Consider the following 24,106-nt stretch of genomic DNA (forward strand, 5'->3'; position numbering starts at 1 on the left):
TTGCTAGTATCAGGAACCAGGGACGTCCCACCCATGCCCCTGGGCTCTGGAAGCGCTTAAGACCGGAAACGCTAACGCTTCCAAAGCGGCAGGAGGCCCCTAGGAGGCCAAGGAAGTGGCGACCCCTCCCACGTCAGCAGGCTCCGGGGCCCAGTCAGCGAGGAGCGTGTCTCGGCGCCTATCGGGAAATGTAGTCCGCAGGGCGGGCGCGCGCCTGCGTCTTGCGCAGCTGCCCCAGGGAGCCTGGGAGAGCCGTGGGCGCCGAGGCGGTGAGTCCCCGAGCGGCCAGAGGGCGTGGCCGTCCCTGGGGCGCTGGCGCGGGCGCGGGCGGCGGGGCTCACAACCCGCTAGGGCTACGCCAAACGGCGGCCGCCAACCCTGACCCGTCGGCGGCCGCGTGGACGAGCGACGGGCGGCGGGCCCCTATCCGGCCCGGGTCCCTGCTGCCGCTCCCTGCGACCCGGCCGGGCCTTCCCGGGGTTGTCCCGGGCCAGAGCGCCCATTGGGGCGCCGGGACATCCTGTGGGGAGCGCGCGGGGGCCGTGCCCGCGCCCCGGGCAGCCGATTTGTAACCGGCTTTAAGACGTTCCCGCGACGTGTCCCTCCTCGCTTTTCCGCGAGTGCCCGCTTTGCACACACCCTCTTTATCCGTGGGCCGTGTGAGCGCGGGCTCGCTCGGGCCGGTGTGGGGAGAAGCCGTGAGTCCTGGGGTGCAGCGAGGTTTCCCTGCGGGAGGGCGGGTGGAGGAAAGGCGGGACAGTGAGGGCCCCGCTGGACGCGGTGGAGGGTTTGGGCCCCTCTGGGGAGGGCGGCGGGCTGCGAGGCTGAGCAGGGTCAGGGCGGGTCCACAGCCCAAGCCCGCCCGGGTCCTGGATGCCTTCCAGAGAAGAGGGTTCGGTGCCCAGGCGGGGACGTGGAGGCTTTCTAGGAATGAGTCGTGGGGAGCAGTAACCTTGCTGGAGCGCTTCCTCTGGGCTGGGCCGGGCCAGGCGTGGCTCCTGTTCGCTTCCACGCAGCTGCAGCCACCGCATTTTCTTGAACTCGATGCTATGATTATTTTCATGTTAAAGAGAAACTGGGTGTTAGGGTCACAAAGCGAGCAGGTTATCACATGTGGATGGGTCTGCTGCTAAAAGTTCACGTTACCGTCAAGATATAGGGTCACGGTGTACGTTTGGGATGACTAGGTAGGGAGATTATGAGTGTTTTTTGCCCTGTGCCACTCCAGGGAAGAGGACGGTTATGTGAGGCATCTTGGCAAATAAAGAGAGAGAATCCATAGCATAGGGTGGGTACTGGTATTGAGACCTGGTCTGTACCAGTTGGTGACCTCAGACATTGCACTATGAACATCTGGATGATTTTTAGATATGAATGTTGCAGAGATCTGTTCATTCTAACCTTCTCACCATTTCCCTCTGGCATTGACCATGAGACCTGAGACAGCTTATTCAGTGCTCCAGAGCCTCCAGCCTCAGTCAGCTCATATGTACCCAGGACATCATGCTAGTCCCCACCTGCTCGCTCTGGGTGAGCACCACGTGACCTGCCACGTGTGGGAGACTTGGAACAGCACTGGGACATAGTGTCATGAACGTGATCAGTGTCCTTGGTTACCTGTGCGGACCAGATGGCTGGTCACCTGCCCTGTGGCGGTGTGTTGTTGTCATGAGAAAGCCCTCTGACTTGCCATCACAGGACGAGGGTCAGGCCACTGTTGGTGGAAGTACATGTAGGTTGAGTGGAGAAGAATGAAGGGTTGTGGATTGGCAGCCTGTGGACGCGAGGCTCTAGCCAAGATGCCGATGGCTGAAGGTGACCATGGGTCACTGCAAGGCACATGGACTTTACAGTCATTCATCAGTGCTCCCCTGTTTCTTTTGTGGCCTGTATATATTCAGAGGCACAAGACAGCTTGTATGAGATAGTTTACAGGCCAGCCCATCTATGGTGGCTCATTTATGGGAAGAGGTCTTAGCCTTGGATCAAAGGAATTCTAGACGCAAGCTGTCCGGTAGAACCTTCTACAATGTTGTCTTTGGAGCACTTGAAATGTGGCTAGTTTGAATGAGAAACTGAATGTGCGGTTTCAATGGATTTAAACCGAAACAGTCCCATGGAACCTGTGGCTACCATATCGGGTAGTGGAGCTCTAGAGGGTCCGTGTGTGTTCTAGAACATTTTGTGAATTTTTGGAAAATGGATGCAGAATTCGATGTGTCTGTGTGTTTTTCTAGGAAGTGATTCCATGGTCTTCATTAGATTCTCAAAATCACCAACAAAGATTAAGGTCTGCTGCTCTAGGGCATGGTGGAAAGTGAGCAAGTTAAGGGAGCCGAGTATGGCCATTGGTAACCACTGCTGTTCCCCCTTTCTCATTTGTCCTGTCCTCAGCTGTGGGTGGCTCCCCCTTGACGCCTAAAAAGAGGAGCACATTGGAATCTGAGACTTCAGGCCCCAGAGAAAGTGTACACGGCCAGAACGGGGCGATGGCGGTGGCCCTGGGTTGTGCCATTCAGGCCTCGCTGAATCAGGGCTCCGTGTTTCAAGACTACGATGCCGACTGTGAAGTTTTCCGTCAGCGCTTCAGGCAGTTCCAGTACAAAGAAGCAGCTGGGCCTCATGAAGCTTTCAACAAACTCTGGGAGCTTTGCTGTCAGTGGCTGAAGCCAAAGATGCGTTCTAAGGAGCAGATTCTGGAGCTGCTGGTGTTGGAGCAGTTCCTAACCATCCTGCCCACGGAGATAGAGACCTGGGTGAGGGAGCATTGCCCAGAGAATAGAGAAAGAGTTGTGTCACTGATAGAAGACTTACAGAGAGAACTGGACATCCCAGAGCAGCAGGTGAGAAAGGAGTTTGGGATCTTGGTAATGAGACAAAAAGAAGTAGCAGAGACATCTGATACTCGAGCAGACATTTTCTGTTGTGAGCTCCGTGCTTTCCCTGAAGGGATTTTCATTTTTCCCTTCTGCTGGCATTAGCAGGTATGGCTCAGCAATTCTCAGCTGTTAAACCCCACTCCTGTTCTGGAATAATCGGTACTGCACCTTCTACTATCCTGAAGTGAAATTTATGTAGAATGTAACCTGCTTCCGTACACAGAATCAAAAACATTGCTATGAGAAGTGCTCTGTGGTCTGTGGGCCAAATGCAGCTCGTGGCCTCTTTTCTGCAGCCCGTGAGCTAATAATGATTATTGCCTTTTTTATTTTTTATTTTATTTATTTATTTAATGTTTATTTTTTAAAGATTTTTTTTTAAAGATTTTATTTATTCATTTGACAGACAGAGATCACAAGTAGGCAGAGAGAGGCAGGCAGAGAGAGAGAGGAGGAAGCAGGCTCCCCGCAGAGCAGAGAGCCCGATGTGGGGCTCGATCCCAGGACACTGGGATCATGACCTGAGCCGAAGGCAGAGGCTTTAACCCACTGAGCCACCCAGGCGCCCCTATTTTTTAAAGATTTTAAAAATTTATTTGTCAGAGAGAGACAGAGAGAGAGAGAGACCAAGTAGGGGGAGCAGCAGGCGGAGGGAGAAGCAGGCTCCCCGCTGAGCAAGGAGCCTGATGTGGGACTTGATCCCAGGACTCTGGGATTATGACCTGAGCTGAAGGCAGCTGCTTAACTGATTGAGCCACCCAGGCACCCCTGGTTATTACCTTTTTAGAGGGTTGTTAATACAAGAACTGGACACAGTAGACCAACATGCCCCACGAAGTGTAAATTATTTATTATCTGACTCTTTTTTTTAAGATTTTATTTATTTATTTGACAGACAGAACTCACAAGTGGGCAGAGAGGCAGGCGGGGTTGGGGGGAGCAGACTCCCTGCTGAGCAGAGAGCCCGATGCAGGGCTCGATCCCAGGACCCTGGGATCATGACCTGAGCCAAAGGCAGAGGCTTTAACCCACTGAGCCACCCAGGTGCCCCTTAACTGACTCTTTGTAAGAAGATGTTGCCAATCTGAGTGAAGTTGAGCCCAGAAAAGATATAAAGGAATGTAGTTTGTCACCATCGAACGAGTGTGCAAACACACACGTTGGGGCTTGACCGCACCTGAAAACCTCATGAGGTTGTCACATGCTCACGTCTATGCAGAGACTCACTGCGAAGGCGACAGCCACTGGCTCGGCTGGTCTCTGACTTTCCCAAGTGGCCACACGTGTTAGTCAGGCTGAACAATAAGTGATAGAGTGGTTGCCTGATGTCCAAAGTAGGGCATTCCCAGAAGATTCAAGTCATGCTAAATCATGCAGAAATATTTCGTGACTGTATGAGTACTGGGGTGATATTGACAGGCTCTTTGTCCCTAGATGAAAGTTTGTGGGGGCACTCCAGAGTTGGTGGGGGCCTGGAGCAGTTCCACACCGGGAATGAGACTCCCATCTCCTTCTGCTAAGTTTGGACAGTCACCTGCCATGGTACCGCATCAGCCTTTGGTGGCGGTGCCATTGCCCCCCACTCAGAGTCCCCTGGCACGGGGCAGAACTTTTGGCAGAAGGGAGAAAGGGCTTCCTGTTGGGCAGTTGTTTCCCTCCAGGTAGCCTGCCAGAGCCAGAGTCTTCCAAAGTTTCCTGTCGCCCACCCCCATCCCCTAGGAGAGAATGAATTCATGGTGTTCCCTTCCTTTCTCTGTCTGCTGGCTTTGGCTTGCTCTCTAGGATTTTATCCGCCTGTGGCCTCATTGTGCACTGCCCAGTGTGGTAGCCACCAGCCAAGAGTGGCTCTTGAGCACCTAGAGATCTGGCTAGTCCACATTGAGATGCACTGTGAGTATAAAATGCCCTTCCCGTTCAGAAGACCGAGTCAGAAAGAGAAAGTAGGTGAAATGTCTGATGAATGCTTGTCCGTATTGATTACATTCCGAAAGTACGATATTTTAGCCATATTGGGTGAAATCGTGCATGTCATTATGATCAACTTCACCAGTGTCTTTTTTTATGTGGGTCTTGGGAAATTAAAATCACATGGGTGGCTCCTGTTGTTGTCCCTGGGCAGTGCCGGTGTCGACTGGAGAGTGATGGGTTGTGCCCTTTCCCCCAGATCGATAGGCAGGAAATGCTGTTGGAGGAGCTGGCACCAGTGGGCCCGGCGCATGTACCACCAAACATCCACCTGGAGTCGCCCCCGCTGCAGGTGATGGGACCTGCCCCGGACGCCCCTGGTGCCGAGGCCTGGATGCCCCAAGCAGGGCTGCCAGAGCTGGGCTACGGAGCTGCTGAGGACTGCCAGCCCTTCCTGGACCCTGGTAAGGCAAGGGGTTCACTTCCTTTCTGTGGTTCGTGTTTTGAGAGCTTGAGAGCTTCCCAGGTTTGGGGTTGGGTTAGAAACACCGATTACCGAATGGAAGCGGACCACTGTGATCAGGAGTACGAGGAGGGGTGCCCTCTGGGAATGGCTGGGAACAGAGTGGGGGACATCAGGTGGGGTTCAGAACCCCTTCAGCTGATGACCCTGCTCAAGAAGCCTATTTTTTCTCCTTTCAGTGTTTTTTTTATTATTGTAAAATACACACATCCCAAGATTTGGTGTCCTAATCATTTTGACATGTATAGTTCAGTGGTATAGAATACATTCGTAATATGGAACCATCCCTACCATCCATGTTCATAACGACTTTCATTCTGTAAAACTGAAACCCCATACTCATTTAAACAAAAACTCCACATCTCCCTAGCCCCTGGAGACTATGATTCAACTTTCCATCTCTCTGAATTGGACTCTGCTATGTACCTCATATAAACGGGATCATATAGTATCTGTCATTTTGAGACTGGTTTATTTCACTTAGCAGAACGTCCTTCAGGTTTATGCAGGTTGTAGTGTGGGTCAGTGTTTCTATCCAAGTAAAGGCTAAAAAACATTTTATTGATCTGTTTTCCATAGGCATACACTTGGGTTGCTTCTGTGTTTTAGCTGTCCTGAGTAATGCCTGTATGAACATGGGTGTGCACATACCTTTTTGAGGCCCCACTTTTACTTCTTTTGGGCACACAACCAGAGGTAGAATTGCTGAATCATACGGGAATTCTATTTTTTAAAAAGATTTTATTTATTTATTTGACAGAGATCACAAGTAGGCAGAGAGGCAGGCAGAGAGAGAGGAGGGGAAGGAGGCTCCCCGCTGAGCAGAGAGCCCAATGAGGGACTCGATCCCAGGATCCTGAGATCATGACCTGAGCTGAAGGCAGAGGCTTAACCCACTGAGCCACCCAGGTGTCCTGGGAATTCTATATTTAATTGAGGAGCAGCCTCCACAGCGGCTGCACCAGTTTCCGTGCCCCCCGACAGTGCATAACCTTTCCGGTTTCTCCATATGCTCACCAACACTTGTTGCTTTCCGATATGTGATAGCAGCACTCCTCATTGGTGTGGGGTGGCCTCTCAGGGTAGTTTGGATTTGCATTTCTCAAGTGATTAATGGTATTGACCGTTCGGATATCTTCTGTGGAGAAAGTCAGTTCACGTCCTTTGTGCATTGCAAAATCCACTTGCTTTTTGTCATTGAATTTCAGAATTCTCTATATATCCCGGATATTAATTCCATATCAGATAGGATTGGCGAATATTTTTCCCATTTGTCGGTTGCCTTTTTACTCTGTTGAAGCTTTTGATGGATAAATTTTTAAATTTTTCATGAAGTACTCTGTGCCCACTTTTTTCTTTTGTTGCCTATACTTTAGGTGTCATATCCAAGAAATCATTGCTGAATTCAATTCTTCAAGCTTTTCCTCTAGGTTTTCTTCCAAGTTTTATAATTTTAGGTCCTAATTTTAGGAATTTGATCTGTTTTGTGTTAACTTTTGCATGTGCTCTTACGTAAGGTTCTAACTTCATTTATTTGCACGTGCATAATCCAGTTTTCCCAGCACCGTATGTTGAAAGATTATTGTTTTGCTATTGAATGATCTTGGTATTGTTGTTAACAATCACTTCCACATATATATGAAGGTTTATTTATGTGCTGTCTATTGTATTCTGTTGGTCTATATGCCTGTCTTTATGCCAGTACCAACCTATTTTGATTACTGTCACTTTTTAATAAGTTTTGAAATCAGGAAGTGTGAGACCTCTAGCTTTGTTCTTCCTTTCCAATTTTTTTTTTTGTTTATTTGGGCATCCCTGGAAATTCCATATAAATTTTAGGTATGGATTTTTTTATTAAATTTTTTTTTTTAGAGAGAGTGAACAGTGGTTGGGGGGAGAAGGAGAGAGAGAATTTTAATAGGCTCCATGCCCAGGGCGGAGCCTGATGTGGGGCTCGATCTCATGATCTTGAGCTCATGACCTGAGCTGAAATCAAGAGCTGGATGGTTAACTGACTGAGCCATCCAGGCGCTCCTGGGCTTTTTTTTTCTTTATTATGTACTTTTTATTTAAAGATTTTCATTTATTTGACAACAGAGATCTCAAGTAGGCGGAGAGGCAGGCAGAGAGAGAGGAGGAAGCAGGCTCCCAACTGAGCAGAGAGCCCAATGCGGGGCTCGATCCCAGGACCCTGGGATCATGACCTGAGCCAAAGGCAGAGGCTTTAACCCACTGAGCCACCCAGGCACCCCAGGTTTTTCTATTAATGCAAAAAAGAGTATCATTGGGGTTTTGATAGATTGTATTGAATCTGTACATCACTTTTGGGAGTATTGACATCTTAACAATATCAAGTTGTCTAGTCCATGAACATGGGATGTGTTTTCCTTTATATCTTCTTTATTTTCTTTTATCAGTGTTTTGTAATTTTGATTGTACAAGTCTTTCACATACTTGTTTAAGTTAACTCCTAAGTATTTTATTCTTTTCAATGCTGTTATACATGGAATTGTTTTCATAGTTTCCAGAATTTTTCATTGTTCATTGTTAGCATATAGAATTGGAACTGATTTTTGCAAGTTCATTTTGTATCCTGGTGTTTTGCTGAATTCATTTATGAATTTTAACAGTTTTTTAGTGGAAACTTCAAGGGTTCTGCAAATTAGATCATATCATCTTCCAATGGAGACCATTTTACTTCGTCCTTTCCAATTTGAAAGCCTTTTTCTTTTTATCGCCTAATTGCTCTAGCTAGAACTTCTAGTACTGTGTTAAATAGAGTGGCCAAAGCAGGCATCCTTGCCTTCTACCTGACTTTAGAGGGAAAGCTTTCAGTCTTTCACCATTGAGTATAAAGTTCCCTGTTGGATTTTCCTGTATGGCTTTTATTATGTGGAGGTAGTTTCCTTCTGTTCCTATTTTGTTGAGTGTTTCTCTTTTTTATTATGAAAGGATGTTGAATTCTGTCAGTTGCTTTCCCCACATCCTTTGAGATGATAATGTGTTTTTTTCTCTTCATTTTGTTAATGTGGCATATTGTATTGACCGATTTTCATATGTTGAAACATTCTTGCATTCCAGGAACAAATATCGCATGGTTGTGATGTATCATCCTTTAAATATGCTGCTGAATTCAACTTGCTAAAATTTTTTCAGGTTTTTTTTTTTTAAATCAGTGTTCATAAGGGATATTGGTGTGTCATTTTCTAATAGTGTCTTTTCTGGCTTTGGTATTGATAATGTTGGCCTCAGAGAATTAAGTTAGGAAGTGTCTCCTTCCCTTCATTTTTTTTTTATTTGAAAAGCTTTTTTTAAGAAGATTGTATTTATTTATTTATTTATTTGAGAGAGAGAGCACAAACAGGGAGAGGGCAGAAGGAGAAGGAGAAACAGACTCCCCACTGAATAGGGGGCCCAGAGCAGGGCTTGATCCCAGGACTCCAGGATCATGACCCGAGCGGAAGGCAGATGCTTAACTGATTGAGCCACTCAGACGTGCCTTTTTGGAAGTTTAAGAACAATTTGTATTAGTTCTTCTCTACATGTTTGGTGGAAGCCACCAGTGAAGCTATCAGGTCTAGGGCTTTTCTTTGTCAGGAGATTTTTGATTGTTGCTTCAATCTCTTTACTGGTTATAGGTCTGTTCAGATTTTTCTCATTCTTTATGATTTAGTCTTGGTGGGTTTTGTGTTTCTGGTAATTTATCCATTTCATCTAGGTTATCCAATTTGTGTACAATTGTTCATAGTACTCTTATAGTTCTCTTTATTTATGTAGAATCATTGGTAATATCGCCACTTTAATTTTTAAAATTCTTTAAATTCAGTGTAGTTAACATATACTATATTAGTTTCATAGGTGGAATTTAGTGATTCATCACTTACAAATAACCTAGTGCTCATCACATCACATGCCCTCCTTAATGCCCAATTACCCCATCCCGCCTCTCCCCTCCCCCTGTTTGTTTCCTAAAGTTCAGTGTCTTTTATGGCTTGCCTCCCTCTCTGTTTCATCTTATTTATTTTCCCTTTTTAATTTTAGCGATTTGAGCCTTTCTTTTTTTCTTAGTTCTTCTAGCTAAAGGTTTCTCAAGTTCATTGATCTTTACAAAAAAACAATTTTTGGTTTCATTGATTTTCCCTATTGTCTTTCTAGTCATTTTAGTTTGTTTATTTCTGCCTATTCTTTATTGCTTCCTTCCTTCTACTAGCTTTGGGTTTAGTTTTTTTTCTTATTAGTTCCTTAAGTTATAAAGTTATATTATTGTTTTGGGATCTTTTTTGTTTACTAATGTAAGTACTTATAACTATAAATTCCCGGTACTTTGCATTTTCATTTTCATTTATCTCTAAGTATTTTCCTTTTTTAAGATTTTATTTATTTATTTGACAGAGAGATCACAAGTAGGCAGAGGGGTAGGCAGAGAGAGAGGGGGAAGCAGGCTCCCTGCTGAGCAGAGAGCCCGATGTGGGGCTCAATCCCAGGACCCTGGGATCATGACCTGAGCTGAATGCAGAGGCTTAACCCACTAAGCCCCTCAGGTGCCCCTATTTCTATGTATTTTCTAATTTTCTTTGTGATTTCTTCTTGCATACATTGGTTGTGTAAGAGGTGTTATTTTTCACAAATTAGTCAATTTTCCAGTTTTCCCTTTGTTTTATTTCTCATTTCATCCCATTGTGGTTAGAGTATGTACTTTGAATGATACCAATTTTTAAATATATTGGAACTAACTTGTGGCCTAACATACAGTCTGTATGCCAGAAATTGTCTCAGGTGCACTTGAAAAGAATCTGACATTTTCTATTCTAGCCATCTTAGTAGGTGTTAAGTGCTATCTAATTGAGGTTTGATTTGCATTTCTTCAAAGACTAATGGTGTTGAGCATCTTTTCATGGACTTAGCAGTCATTTGTATATATTTATTGGAGAAATGCCTATTTAGAGTTTTTGCCTGTTTTTAAATTGGATTATATGTGTTTTTATTATTGAGTTGTATATGACCTTTGCATATTCTAGATAAAGTCTGTTACTAGATATATGACTTGTAAATATTCTTTCATGTTCTGTGGTTTGTCTTTTAACTTTCTTTTTTTAAAAAAGATTTTCTTTATTTGTTTGAGAGAGAGCACGAATGAGAGCAGCAGGCAGAGGGAGAGGAAGAAGCAGGCTTCCTGCTGAACAGGGAGCCAGAGGTGGGACTCGATCCCGGGACCCTGGGATTGTGACCTGAGCCAAAGGCAGACACTTCAGTGACTGAGCCAGCCAGGCGCCCTTCTTTTCACTTTCTTTCTTTTTTTTTTCTTTCTTTTCACTTTCTTAATTGTGTTCTTTTAGCACAGTTTTTAAAAAAATTTTGATAGTCCAGTTTAATTATTTTTTCTTTTGTTGCTTATGTTTTTTATGTCAGATCTTAGAAATCATTGCCTAATACAAGGTCATGAAAATTAACCCCTAAATTCTCTCCTAAGAGTTTATAGTTTTAGCTTACATTTAACCCCTTAATTCATATTCAGTTAATTTTAGTGTAAGTTGCACAGTAGTGGTCCAAATAATATGTATATGTATATTTATATTTTTAAAAAATTGTAGTTATTTGAGAGAGAGAAAGCACGAGCAGTGGGGACGGGCAGAAAAACAGGCTCCCCACTGAGCAGGAAGACTGACATGGGGCTTGATCCCAGGACCCCAGGATCATGACCTGAGCCGAAAGCAGATGCTTAACCAACTGAGCCACCCAGGCACCCCTATTTATATATATTTTTGCATATTCAATTGTTTCAGCATGATTCGCTAAAAAGGTCGTTCTTTTCACATTGAAAGGCCTTGAAACCCTTATCAAAAATCAGTTGATGGGGCACCTGGGTGGCTCAGTCAGTTAAGCCTCTGCCTTAGGCTCATGTCATGATCCCAGGGTCCTGGAATTGATTCCCAGGTTGGGCGGGGCCTCCCTACTCAGCATGGAATCTGCTTCTCCCTCTGAGCCTCCCCCCACTCATGCTCTTTCTCTCAAATAAATAAACAAAAACTTAAAAAAATCAGTTGACCACAGGAATATGGGCTTTTTGCTGGACAGTCATGTCTATTCTACTGATGTATATGTCTATTTTTTTGGAAATACCACAGTGTCTTTATTATTGCATTGTAGTATTTTGGAAACATGAAAGCGTGATGGCTCTCAACTTTTCTATTTTTCAAGATTGTTTTGGCTGTTCTGAGTTTTTTACAACTCCATGTGATATTTAGAATCAGCTTATCACTTTCTACAAAGAAGTCAGCTGGGTTTCTGACAGGGGTTGTGTTGAACATGTAGATCAATCTGGGGAGTATTGCCATGTTAACAATACTAAATTTGTGATGCATGCACAGGGGGTGCTTTTCCATTTATTTAGATCTTGTTTCAGTTTTATAATATTTTATAATTTCCCAAGTGTAAGTTTTAAACTGCTTTTATTAAATTTGTTCCTAAGTATTTTATTCTTTTTTAATAGCATTGTCAGTGGAATTATTTTCTTTTAAAAGATTTTATTTATTTAGTAGAGAGAGAGGGAGAGCACAAGTAGGGGAAGCAGCAGGCAGAGGGAGAAGCAGGCTCCCTGCTGAGCAAGGAGCCTGGCAGTGGACTCTGCCCCAGGACCTTGGGATCAACCTGAGCAGAAGGCAGACACTTAACCTCCTGAGCCACCCAGGAGCCCCTAGATATGTGAAGTCCTTGATCTCACAAAGCTTACATTCTAGATGGAAGAGACCAACTTATAAACAAATGAATGTTACAAAGTAGTAAATGTCAGAGAGTAAAACAGGGAGATGATACTGAAATCTGACAGGGCTGTTTTATTTCTGGTCAGGGAAGTTATCTCTGAGGAGGTGACATTGGAGCTGGACCTGATTAATAAGGAGCCAGTCACATCAAGTTCTGGGAGAAGAGCTTTCCACAGAGTGATCTTTTTTTGTTTCTTTTTTTTTTCCTGATTGCCCTGGCTAGGACCCCCAGTACAATGTTGAACATAAATGGTGTGACCGGGCATCCTTGTCTTGTTCCTTATTTCAGGGGAAATGTACTTAGTCTTTTGTCATTATTTATAATATTAGCTATGAGTCCTTCATAGATTCCTTTTATCAGGATGAGGAAATTCCCTTCTACTCATGGAATATTGAGTGTTTTTATCAAGAAACTGGTGAATTTTGTCACATGTCTTTTATGTGTCTATTGAGATGACCATGTGGTTTTTACTCTTCATTCTTTTGTAATGGTATATTTCCTTAACTTCTTGTTTAAATATATTATTTATTTGACAGAGAGAGGGACAGCGAGAGAGGGAACATAAGCAGGGGGAGAGGGAGAGGGAGAAGCAGGCATCCCCTGCTAAGCAGGGAGCCTGATACGGGGCTCAATCCCAGGACCCCGAGATCGTGACCTGAGCTGAAGGCAGATGCTTAACTGACTGAGCCACCCAGGCACCCCTATTTCTTTAACTTTTGAATGTTAAGTCAACATTGCATTCCTGAGATAAATACCACTTGATCCTGGTGTATAATTCATATTATATGTTGCTGGAGTTGGTTTGCTAGTATTTTGTTGAAGATTTTTGAATCCATTTGCATCAGAGATACTGGTCTATAGTTTTTTTGGTCCTGTCTTTATCAGATTTTGTTATCAGGGTAATACTGGCCTCATAGAATGAGTGGCAAAGTCTTCCCTCCTTTTCTAGTTTTTGAAAGTTTTTAGGGAGAATTTCTATTTTTTCTTTTGTTGTTTATACTTTGGATGTTATATTTAAGAAACTGTTGCCTAATTCAAGGTCATGAAGATCAATACCTTTGTTTCCTTCTAAGAGTCTTGTGGATTTAGCTCTTCAATTTAGGTCATTGATCCATTCTGAATTAACATTCGTATGTGATGTGAGGAGGGGGACCTTCATGCTTTTGCCTGTGCACATCCAGTTGTCCCAGCACCATTTGTGGACAAGACTATTCTTTCCCCATGGAATTGTCTTGGTACCTTTATAACAAGTCAGTTGCTAATGCGTGTCAAGGATATTTGATATTTCTTAAATATTGATTCTATTCCATCGATACATTTTTCTTTCCTTATGCCATTAAAGAATGTTAGAAAGTATTTCATTCTCTTCTGTTCAGTGAGACATTATGTAGAATCAGTGTTACTTCTTTTTCTTTAAGATTTTATTTATCTGACAGAGAGAGAGACGGCAAGAGAGGGAACCCAAGCAGGGGGAGTGGGAGAGGGAGAAGCAGGCCTGCTGCTCAGCAGAGAGCCCAGTGTGGGGCTTAATCCCAGGACCCGGGGATCATGACCTGAGCCGAAGGTAGATGTTTCACTGACTGAGCCACCCAGGTGCCTCCGAGAACATTGTTTCTCGAGTGGTGTATCTGGCTGTTCACTTTGCTTGGAAGCAGAAATGGCCTAAGGGTATGGCTTTTACATTTTTGAACATTTGTTTTATGGTATAGCGTTTTGACTGCCCTGGAGAATTTTCCATATGCACTTGAGAAGAATGCATATTCTACACTTCTTGGTTGGAGTATTCTTTTTTTTTAGATTTTATTTATTTATTTGAGAGAGAGACAGGAAGAGAGAGCATGAGAAAGGAGAAGGTCAGAGGGAGAAGCAGACTCCACATGGAGCTGGGAGCCCAATACGGGACTGGATCCCGGTACTCTGGGATCATGACCTGAGCTGAAGGCAGTCGCTTAACCAACTGAGCCACTCAGGCGCCCTTGGTTGGAGTGTTCTATGAATGTCTGTGACATTTAGTTGGCTCGTAAGTTTTTGTCTTCTCTTGTTGACCTTCTGCCTAATTTTCTATCCAGCAGTGTAGAGAGGGATTGAATTCTCCAACTGTCATTGCTCAGTTGTCATATTGCTTTTACTATTTCTGTCAGTTTTTGCAATCATGCATTTGGTACTCTGTTTTTCAGTGTGTGCATGATTATAATCATTCTATCTTCCTGATTGATTGGTCACTTTATCGTTATAAAATGATCCTATTTATCTCTAGTAACTTTTTTTGTTCTGATGTCCATTTTGTCTGCTCTTAGTGTAGTCACTCTGGCGGTCTTGGGGTTATTTGCATGATACATCTTTGTCCATCCCTCTACTTTGGTCTCTTTTATCTTTGAATCTAAAGTGTCTCCCATAGGCAGCATGTAGTTGGAATTTTATTTTTATTTTTATTTATTTTTATTTTTTAAATTATTATTATTTTTTAATTATTACTTTTTTGTTTGACAGATCACAAGTAGACAGAGAGGCAGGAAGAGAGAGAGGGGGAAGCAGGCTCCCCACTGAGCAGAGCGCCCAATGCGGGGTTCCATCCCAGGACCCTGGGACCATGACCTGAGGCGAAGGCAGAGGCCTTAACCCACTGAGCCACCCAGGCGCCCCGTGTAGCTGGATTTTTAAAATCTAGTAGGACAGTCTCTGCCTTTTGATTGAATTGTTTAACCCATACATATTTAATCTTATTTTTGATATGGTGTAATTTATACCTGCCATTTTACTTTTTGTTTTCTGTATGTCTCATATCTTTTTTGTTTCTCTTTCCTTCATTTGCTGATTTCTTTTGCACAAAAGTAATTATTTTGAATGTAGCACTTTACATAAGTGAAGTTTCAGCATTTTTTTTTCTGTTATTTCCTTAGTGGTTACTCTAGAGATTAGCCGTACATCTTACCATCATCGGCTTTAGACTTACATTAATTTATTGCTAGTGAAATATAGAAATATTTCTCCAGGCTTGCCTGGGTGGCTCAGTTGGTGAAGCATCCAGTTCTCAGTTTCGGCTCAGGTCATGATCTCAGGGTTGCTAGATCAAGCCCAGTGTTGGGCTCTGCACTGGGCATGGAGCTTGGTTAAGATTCTCTCTCTCTGGACGCCTGGTGGCTCAGTCTATTGAGTGTCTGCCTTTGGCTAGGGTCATGATCCCAGGGTCCTGGAATCGAGTCCCACATTGGGCTCCTTGCTCACTGGAGAGCCTGCTTCTCCCTCTGCCTGCTGGTCCCCCCTGCTTGTGCTCTCTCTCTCTCTCTCTGACAAATAAAATCTTAAAAAAACAAGATTCTCTCTCTCCCTCCCTCTCTGCCCCTCCCCCCTAAAAAATTTTTCCTATATAGCTGTATTCTCTTTTCTCCCTTCTTGTGGTATTGCTATCATACATATTACATTAAAAATGTTAGAAAGTCAAAAGAAGAAACTCAGCTGTGTATTGTTAAAGATACTAGTTTATGTCATTTTAAGACTTCTAAAAGAGCTAGAGAGAGAAGGAGTACAAATAGATATTATAGCTTTTGTTATATTAACCTTATTTATATTTCTGGTTTTCTTCATTTTTCCTGTAGATATATTTATTTATTTATTTAATTTATTTTAATTTTTTTATTAACATAAAATGTATTATTAGCCCTAGGGGTTTCCTGTAGATTTTAGTTATTAACTGGAGTAATTTCTTTTTCTTTTTTTTTAAGATTTTATTTATTTATTTGACAGAGATAGAGATCACAAGTAGGCAGAGAAGCAAACAGAGAGAGGGGGGAAGCAGGCTCCTTGTGGAGCAGAGAGCCCAACGTGGGGCTTGATCCTATGACCCTGAGATCATGACCTGAGCTGAAGGCAGAGGCTTAACCCACTTGAGCCACCCACGTGCCCCTGGAGTCATTTCTTTAGCCCAGTACATTTTGCTCTCATCTTCTGTCATATATTACATTTCTAGATTATTTGCCCAATAGTGTACTACATATATATTGTTGTATACAATTGCTTTGAAAATCTTTTAAGAGAAAAAAAGAAACAAATTAATATATACTGTCTTTTATAATTATATAATAATCCTTACTCATGCCCTTTTGTCTGTGTGTGTGTGTGTATTTGAATTACCATTTGGAATCACTAGCTTTCAGACTGAGGAACTTCCTTTATTTAGTATTTCTTGTTAGGCAAGACTGCTACCAATGAATTCTCTCAGTTATTTTTTTAAAAGATTTTATTTATTTGACAGAGATCACAAGTAGGCAGAGAGGCAGGCAGAGAGAGGGGGGGAAGCAGGCTCCCTGCTGAGCAGAGAGCCCGATGCAGGGCTTCATCCCAGAACCCTGAGACCATGACCTGAGCTGAAGGCAGAGGCTTAATCCACTGAGCCACCCAGGCAGCCCTCTCAGTTTTTCTTATTTTAAATATTTAATTTTTTATTTGCGAGAGAGAGCACAAGCAGGGGACAGGCAGAGGGAGAGGGGGATGCAGACTCCCCACTGAGCAGGGAGCCCGATGCGGGACTCGATCCCAGGACCCTGTAATCATGACCTGCGCTAAAGGCAGATGCTCAACTGACTGAGCCTCTTTTGCTTATCAGATATGTTATTTCACATTCATTTGTTATTATTTATTTGTTTACTTTTGAGAAAGAGGGAGAGTGTGGGGAGAGGGCGTGATACAAAGGGAGAGAGAGAAGCTCAAGCCGGCTTCCTGCCCAGTGCAGAGCCTGACATGGGGCTCAGTCTCATGAATCTGAGATCATAACCTGAGCCTAAATCAAGAGTCTAATGCTTAACTGGGCCACCTAGGGGTCTCTCACATTCATTTTAAAGCTAGCTTTTCCAGATATAAGATTCTTGGTTGGCATTTTTCATTTTTCCTTGAGCACTTTGAATATGCTATCCTCCTATCTTCTGGCCTCCACTGTTGCTGATGAAAACTCAGCTTTTAATTTCATTTGGCTTCCCTTGTAAATGACAAGTCATTTTTCTCTTGCTCTCTTTCAAGGTTTTCTTTCTTTTCTGTGATTTTTAGGAGCTTTTACTATCATACGTCTGTTTGTAGCTCCCTTCATGTTTGTTTGTCTTACTTGGAGCTCATTGAGCCTCCTAGATGAGCAGATGAATGTGTTTTAGTATATTTGGGCCGTTTGGGTCCATTATTTGTTCCGTTTTCCCCCTGCTCCTTTCTTTCCTCTCCTGGTTCTCATTATCTACCTGTTAGTGCACTGAGTGGCTCCCCACTTTTCTCTGAGGTTCCATTAATTCCCCTTCGTTCTTTTTTTCCTCTGTTCTTCTGATAATATAGTCTCTATTAATGTATCTTCAAGTTCACTAATTCTTCTGACAGTTCAAATCTCTTCCTGAGCTGTTCTAGTGAATTTTCCATATCAGTTATTGTAGTTTTCAACTCCAGAATTTCCACTGGATGCTTTTTTATACTTTCTAGTGATATTCTCTGTTTGATGTGATGTGATGTTTGTCATCCAATTTTACTTCTTTTTTTTAAGATTTATTTATTTATTTGACAGACAGAAATCACAAGGAGGCAGAGAGGCAGGCAGAGAGAGAGGAGGAAGCAGGCTCCCCGTTGAGCAGAGAGCCCGATGCGGGGCTCGATCCCAGGACCCTGGGATCATGACCTGAGCAGAAGGCAGAGGCTTTAACCCACTGAGCCACCCAAGCACCCCCAATTTTACTTCTTTAATCATGGTTTCCTTTCATTCTTGGAACATACTCATAATGGCTACTTTCAGGTCTTTGTCGAATTTAGTATGTAGTCACTAACATGGGCAGATTCTGTTGCCTGCTCTTTTTTTTTTCCAGAGTATGAGTCATACTTTCCTGTCCACATACATGTCTCAGCATGTTTTGTTGGAAACTGGACATTTTAGATAATATATTGTACCAATTCTCTGTCCTTCTTTCTTCTCCCCAGGGCTTGTTATTGTTGTTTATTTGTTTGGTAAATGGCTGTATTATTTTAGTGAGGTCTAGTCCACTCTGAAATGTTAAGCATTCGATGTTGCTCATAAGGGAGCACAGCCCTGGCTGTGCACACAATCGCTGTCACCGTTGAATGACAATACTTTTTACAGGGTTTTCATTGGCTGTCTCTTTCTCTGACCTGACCTAGCCATTAATGGCCAACTAGTTGCTCTACTGTTTCCAACAGTGCTCTGGAGCATAAGCTCTTGGGAGATGAAGCCAGTCCATTTCAGATACCTTTGTTGGGCTAATTCCTGAGGTCAATTTTTGAGATTTGTTCTGATGCCAGGAGGGCTCCTCCTAGCTGTCTTTTCCCCCAGTTCTCTCCCACAAACTAGTCAGCCTACAGTTCAGGGTATATAGTCAATAAATCTGTCAGATTCTTTCCAGTTGCCTTGCATTGTAACCTCTCCTCTTTTTGAGAGTATCCTTAGGCTCAACTGTTTCCACTCTCTGTTGCAAATGAATCCATTCCTGTGCGAATATGTTAGGAGCTGCCTGTTTTACGGCCTGCTTCTCCCCTGCCCCCCAGGCCAAATCTCTGATCCCTCGCTCTGGAGGTGGGTGAAGTCTCCCAGTAACTTTGTCACTCTAGGAGCTGAGCTCGAGGTCCCAGTGTCAGGTCTTTCTGGGTTGCCGCTGCAGGCATAGAACCGCTGCCTTCAAGTCACAGTTGCCTTGCAAGGACAATCCGGGAGTCCTGTAGGATTCTTAGCACCCGGGGTAGATCCTTCTTGCCACTGGGAGGGGCTGGGTGCATACGGAGCCCCCAGCCTCTCAGCCACAATTGCTTGGACTTGAGAATCAACAGTGGTTAGCTGGGGGTAGGATGGGAAGTGCTGACATCCTGCTCATCCTGGGAAGATAGCCCTCTGAAGGGGAGCCGAGGAGAGGCTCCCCCGGACCCTTAGCTGTGCCAATCTAGAGTGGAGCTGGGAGAGGCACTAAAGACACTGTTGTGGTTTAATATCTTAAGACTCTCCCTATTATTTGTGAATTTTAGCAGATTAACCAGAAAAGATGTTTCCTGGTTTGCTATAGGCCCTTAGGACTAGTTTTTGCTTTTTTAAAAATTTTTAATAATTTTCACCAGTTTCACCAAGAGGTTAAGTCCACAGAGCTCCTCATGGTCCTATGCTGGAAGTCCATCTCCCCTGCTACGTTTAGGTCATAAATCCGTATTTTATGCGTATGCCTTTGCTAACTCTGCTTGTTTCAAGTTTCTGTTTGCTCTCACTTTTCCTTCACTGTAGCTTTCCTTCCATGTGACCCCCAGTTTTGTTTGACGCATGCCTTATGACCCTTTGATCCCAGTCATAGCTTTGAAATCTAAACAAAAACAATATGAGTTTAAACAGAATTTTATTTGAAATGCATTTGTGCTAATCTTAAAAGGTCTTTTTTCCATGGAAATATAAAATAAGGTATTTTTGTCCACTTCCTGTTTTGACATGTTTTGAAACTTAAATTTTCATTAACTTGCTAATGTTATTTTAATCATGATAATATTTAAGAAGATAATGCTAATATTTATTTATTTATAAGGAGTTTATTTATTTGATAGAGAGAGAACAAGTGGGTTGAGGGGCAGAGGGAGAAGCAGGCTCCTCGCCGAGCAGGGAGCCCAACATGGGGTTCAATCCCAGGACCCTGGGATCATGACCTGAGCCAAAGGCAGACAGTTAACTGACTGAGCCACCCAGGCGCCCCTGCATTTAGATTTAAAATCAGCAATTTCCATCCCACACTGTACTGCAGACCAATACACTTCGCCAGAGCTGAGGAAGGTGAGGAAAGGTTGTGGAAAGAGAACACAAGCCACAGCAGCTCTCAGTGAGGAAAGGGGTGGTAGGACACTAGGGAACAGTAGTGTAGAATCTTGTTCTAGTTTTTTTTTTTTAAGAGAAAATCTTAACCAAGCTACACGCTCAGTGCAGGGTGTGACTCGGGGCTCGATGTAACGACCCTGAGGTCATGATCTGAGCCAAAATCAAGAGTCGGACACTCAACAGACTGAGCCCCCTGGGCGCTATCTTGTCCGAGTTGTTCTTAGACTGGCAGTGAGAAACACTTTGAGAGTTGTTTGGGTTGATTTCAAGAGAGTGCGCTTCTGGACTTGGGCTGAAACAAACACTGCTTTTGCTCATTGCCAGCTTCATCATTTTCCATTTTAATTTGAAAATCTCCATGGAAATTATTCTAGTAAACAGTTTCATAACCCCTACTTTCAGCTCTCTCTTTGCTTGGTACTCAAGAACAGCATTTCTCAGTTTTTATATGCCAGAACATTGTGAAGATTTACTTCCCGTTTTGGTTCCAACCTGAATAATCGGATATCAAAATAGATAACAGAAATCATTTAGTGCATTGATTTCAACACAGAAAAATTCACTCCCCTTCGGTAGATTAGAGGAGAGTAGCCTTGAATTTCATGTTTTGCTCTTATCTTTAAAAAAGAAAGACTCTTGTAAGAAGTCGGGGGTCAAGTCATTCTAACTGGGGAGGAAGTAGACATTAAGCAGCCACATGTCCAAGATACCATCAAGGAAAAACCTTGGTGGTGACGTTAACTGTTACGCTTCTCGTCTTTCTTACGGGCAGGATATCCAATACCAAAGCTTGACGTGAGCTTTCCGTTGGAGCCTCGGGAAGAAGCATGGGTGAAGGAACTACAGGAGTCCAAAGAAATGAAGCAATTACTTGATTCCAAGATCGGTAAGTAATTATTCGCAGATACCACAGAAGAGCAAAAAGAAAAATTCAACCTCGATCAGGATAAAGAGTTTGGGATTCTCCTCAAAGTTTCTGCCTTCCTACTGGTGGTTTAATACAACTCTTCACTTTCCTTCACGTTTTTTTTCTCTGTGGGACACGGTGACAGCTGCTGTTTTTGTTTCTTCTTTCAGGTTTTGAGATTGGGATAGAAAATGAAGACGAAACTTCCAAACAGAAAAAACTGGAGAACATGTACCCATTTATTGTTACTCTAGAGGGGAACGCTCTCCACGGTCCCATTTTGCAGAAGGACTATGTACCGTTGGAGAATCAGTGGGAGAGCCCCCCAGAGGACCTACAGACAGATTTAACAAAACTGGTAGATCAGCAGGAGCCCTCGGCAGGAGAGAAACCTGAAAATTCCAACTTGGAAGAACCTCTCAACCCCAGGCCCCAGAAGAAAAAGAGTCCAGGGGACAAACCTCACCGATGTCCTCAGTGTGGGAAGTGTTTCGCTCGGAAGTCACAACTTACAGGGCACCAGAGAATTCACTCAGGAGAGGAACCCCATAAATGCCCCGAGTGTGGAAAAAGATTCCTCCGTAGTTCAGACCTATATAGACACCAACGGCTGCACACGGGGGAGAGGCCCTATGAGTGCACCGTGTGTAACAAGCGATTCACTCGGCGGTCGCACCTGATAGGCCACCAGAGAACCCATTCAGAAGAAGAAACGTACAAATGCCTGGAGTGTGGGAAAAGCTTTTGTCATGGATCGAGTCTCAAAAGACACCTGAAAACGCATTCAGGTGAAAAACCTCACAGATGTCACAGTTGTGGTAAAAGTTTTAGTAGACTGACAGCTCTCACTTTGCATCAGAGAACTCACACGGAAGAGAGACCTTTTAAATGTAATTATTGTGGGAAAAGCTTTAGACAGAGACCCAGCCTTGTTATTCATTTGCGAATTCATACAGGGGAGAAGCCATACAAGTGCAGTCACTGTTCTAAAAGCTTCAGACAGAGGGCAGGCCTCATTATGCACCAGGTCACTCACTTTAGAGGACTTCTTTGAGAATTGTTAAAGGCAACAGGCTGCCACAGAGATTGACACTAACTAAAATAAAATTAAAAAAAAAGAAATTGACACTAACTTAAAGCAGCCTGTTTGTCTTGGAAGAACCTTTTTGTTTGAGCTTATGAGAACAGGTTTTAAAAACTATTCTGAACCCCATCTTCCAAAGTATATGAATTCTAGAGTATCCATCTACCTTTGCAATGTTCCCAGAGTTGGTTTATTCTGTCTCTTATTTTTTTTTATTACAAGGAAATGTTTTGTGTCCCAGGCCAACTGTATCATAGATAGAAAGCATAAAGCATATAATCGATGACAGTCCTTTTCAGGTTAGTGTTAACATGATGGATAACTGTGTCCATCAATGTATCTCCTATAGCAGCCCCAGAATTTTCCTGCTGTCATTGTTAAAGGCAATTATATTAGTTCAAAGCTTTATGTGTCCTAAGTAGCAAGAAAGGAGACAGTGTATTTTGTCAAATGATAGAAAAAAATGTGTTGGGAACACATGTGCTTGGTAAGAATGGGGTTATGTCCATTGGAAGTTTTTATGTTTAAGGAAATTAAGATTTTAACCTTTAGTTATGAGTTGTGCAGAGTTTGCTAGTCTGCTTAGTTGGTGGTCTGGGGTGATGCTACGTAGAACTGAGTATTCCTTTGAGGATTTCTTTTGTTCATGGAGTAAGTAAGCTCTTTGTGGAAGAGTCCATTTGACGGTTGATGTCATACAAGTAGAATCCGATTCAATTTAGACTGACTGAGGAACCAGTGTCCTTTGCTTTGTACTCTCCTTTGGTATTCACCCAATGTGTCTCTCAGTGCTTTTAAAATTTTACCCATTCTTTAATTCAGTGGCCCCCTAACTGTGTGTCATAGGGCACTTAGTTCTGCAAGATATTTTACAAATAACTCCAGGACTCCCTGCTGTGTCCACTTTCTAGATTGACGGTGCCCATCAGCCTGTGGGAGTGTCTGAGAGGCCCTCCGGTAAAGGTAGAAAAAAGCACCTCTTTTGGCACAGTGTTTTGCCAGCCTATTTGACCCCAGAACCCTTTGTCATGTACACCCAGTGATAACCCACGGAACTAGTATCCTGCAAATATTCCTTGGAACACACTGTCTTTAACAAATATATCTGTAGCTATCAGTATAGTCTTGTTGCTCCCAAGCCTAGTTATCTCCAGTTGTTTCAAGGGTGTTATGAAAAGTTCTCTACATATATACATTTTTTTATGTAATACACACATCATTATGGAGGTGGGGGTCACTACTTGAGATAATTTGTACATCGCTCAGTGATTCTCAGCCTCTTTGGAATTTACTTATAACCACACACACATATTCCTACTTATATAAACATTCTCATGTAATCATGGTAATGACTCAAAGTCCTGTAACAAGGGAAGAACTCTCTTTGTCAGTTATAGCTGTTGGTACCTGAAAATAATCATTCAGCCTAGTTCCTTGTTACAAAACACAAGAGGTAGGACGTTCAAGAATTTTCCCTTTTTGAAGATACCAGTCATCCTTTCCCTAATCAAGAATGAGGGAAAGTATATATATTTTTTCTATTCCATTGAAGTTCTCGGAAGTGATATTGACTATAAATATTTCGGGGGCAACTACTATGTGCCCAACTAGTCCTGTTCCAGGCTTAATGGAAACCAGTAAAGACATGAATCCATGAGTCCGGTTCATAAGGAGTTTATAATATCGTTAGTTAAACAAGAGTTGGGAAACACAGGGAGAACAATGCAAGAGAGTTTGGAATTAAGTGCCAAATCATACCAAGTGCTAGAGCCAGGGTGTGTCTTTAATTCTTGTCATCCGGGTCCCTGTATGATGCTGCTATAAGTGTGGGGTTCACGTTGAGATCCCAGTAGCAATAAACACGTAACGTGGGAGGAGTCTTGAATGTAGAGATGAACAATACGGAATGTAACGGCTTCTCTTTTCTCTCTTGTGGACTTGCATTCAAACCAGGACAGTGCCTTAGAATGGATGTGCCCAACTGCTCTGTATCTATGCAATATTTTAATAAAGTGGAAATGTGTATGCTCTTCCTGCTTCAGTCATATTTATATGTGGTTTGCGCAACTCAGGGCCGCTTCCCTGAGCTGTGGCGACAGGCACTGCGACTGGCTCCTCCCACCCTACGTCGCAGTCCCCACCATGGTGCTGGGTTAGGCATCATTCTGAACATTTAATACAGTCAGTTTTAGCTGGGAGGCTTAGCTGCCATCATCGCATGAGC

General features: G+C 43.3%; 1 protein-coding gene across 4 annotated transcripts; it reads left to right on the top strand.

Moving 5' to 3' along the window:
- Positions 1-187: 187 nt before the first annotated feature.
- On the top strand, positions 188-23,914 carry ZNF449 (zinc finger protein 449). 4 transcript variants are annotated; one of them, XM_032849305.1, is made up of 5 exons: positions 188-269; positions 2,395-2,843; positions 4,999-5,248; positions 20,664-20,777; positions 20,969-23,914. In XM_032849305.1, exons 2-5 carry the CDS (start codon positions 2,490-2,492, stop codon positions 21,850-21,852), a joined length of 1,602 nt encoding a protein of 533 aa, XP_032705196.1. In that variant the 5' UTR covers positions 188-269; positions 2,395-2,489; the 3' UTR covers positions 21,853-23,914. The 4 variants fall into 4 exon arrangements, with proteins under 4 accessions (XP_032705196.1, XP_032705197.1, XP_032705194.1 ...); XM_032849306.1 differs by lacking the exon at positions 188-269 and adding an exon at positions 467-698; XM_032849303.1 differs by lacking the exon at positions 188-269 and adding an exon at positions 1,087-1,530.
- Positions 23,915-24,106: the final 192 nt, after the last annotated feature.

The sequence above is a fragment of the Lontra canadensis genome, unplaced genomic scaffold (assembly GCF_010015895.1).
Source record: "Lontra canadensis isolate GAN:19392208 unplaced genomic scaffold, GSC_riverotter_1.0 scaffold223, whole genome shotgun sequence".
Taxonomy (NCBI): domain Eukaryota; kingdom Metazoa; phylum Chordata; class Mammalia; order Carnivora; family Mustelidae; genus Lontra; species Lontra canadensis.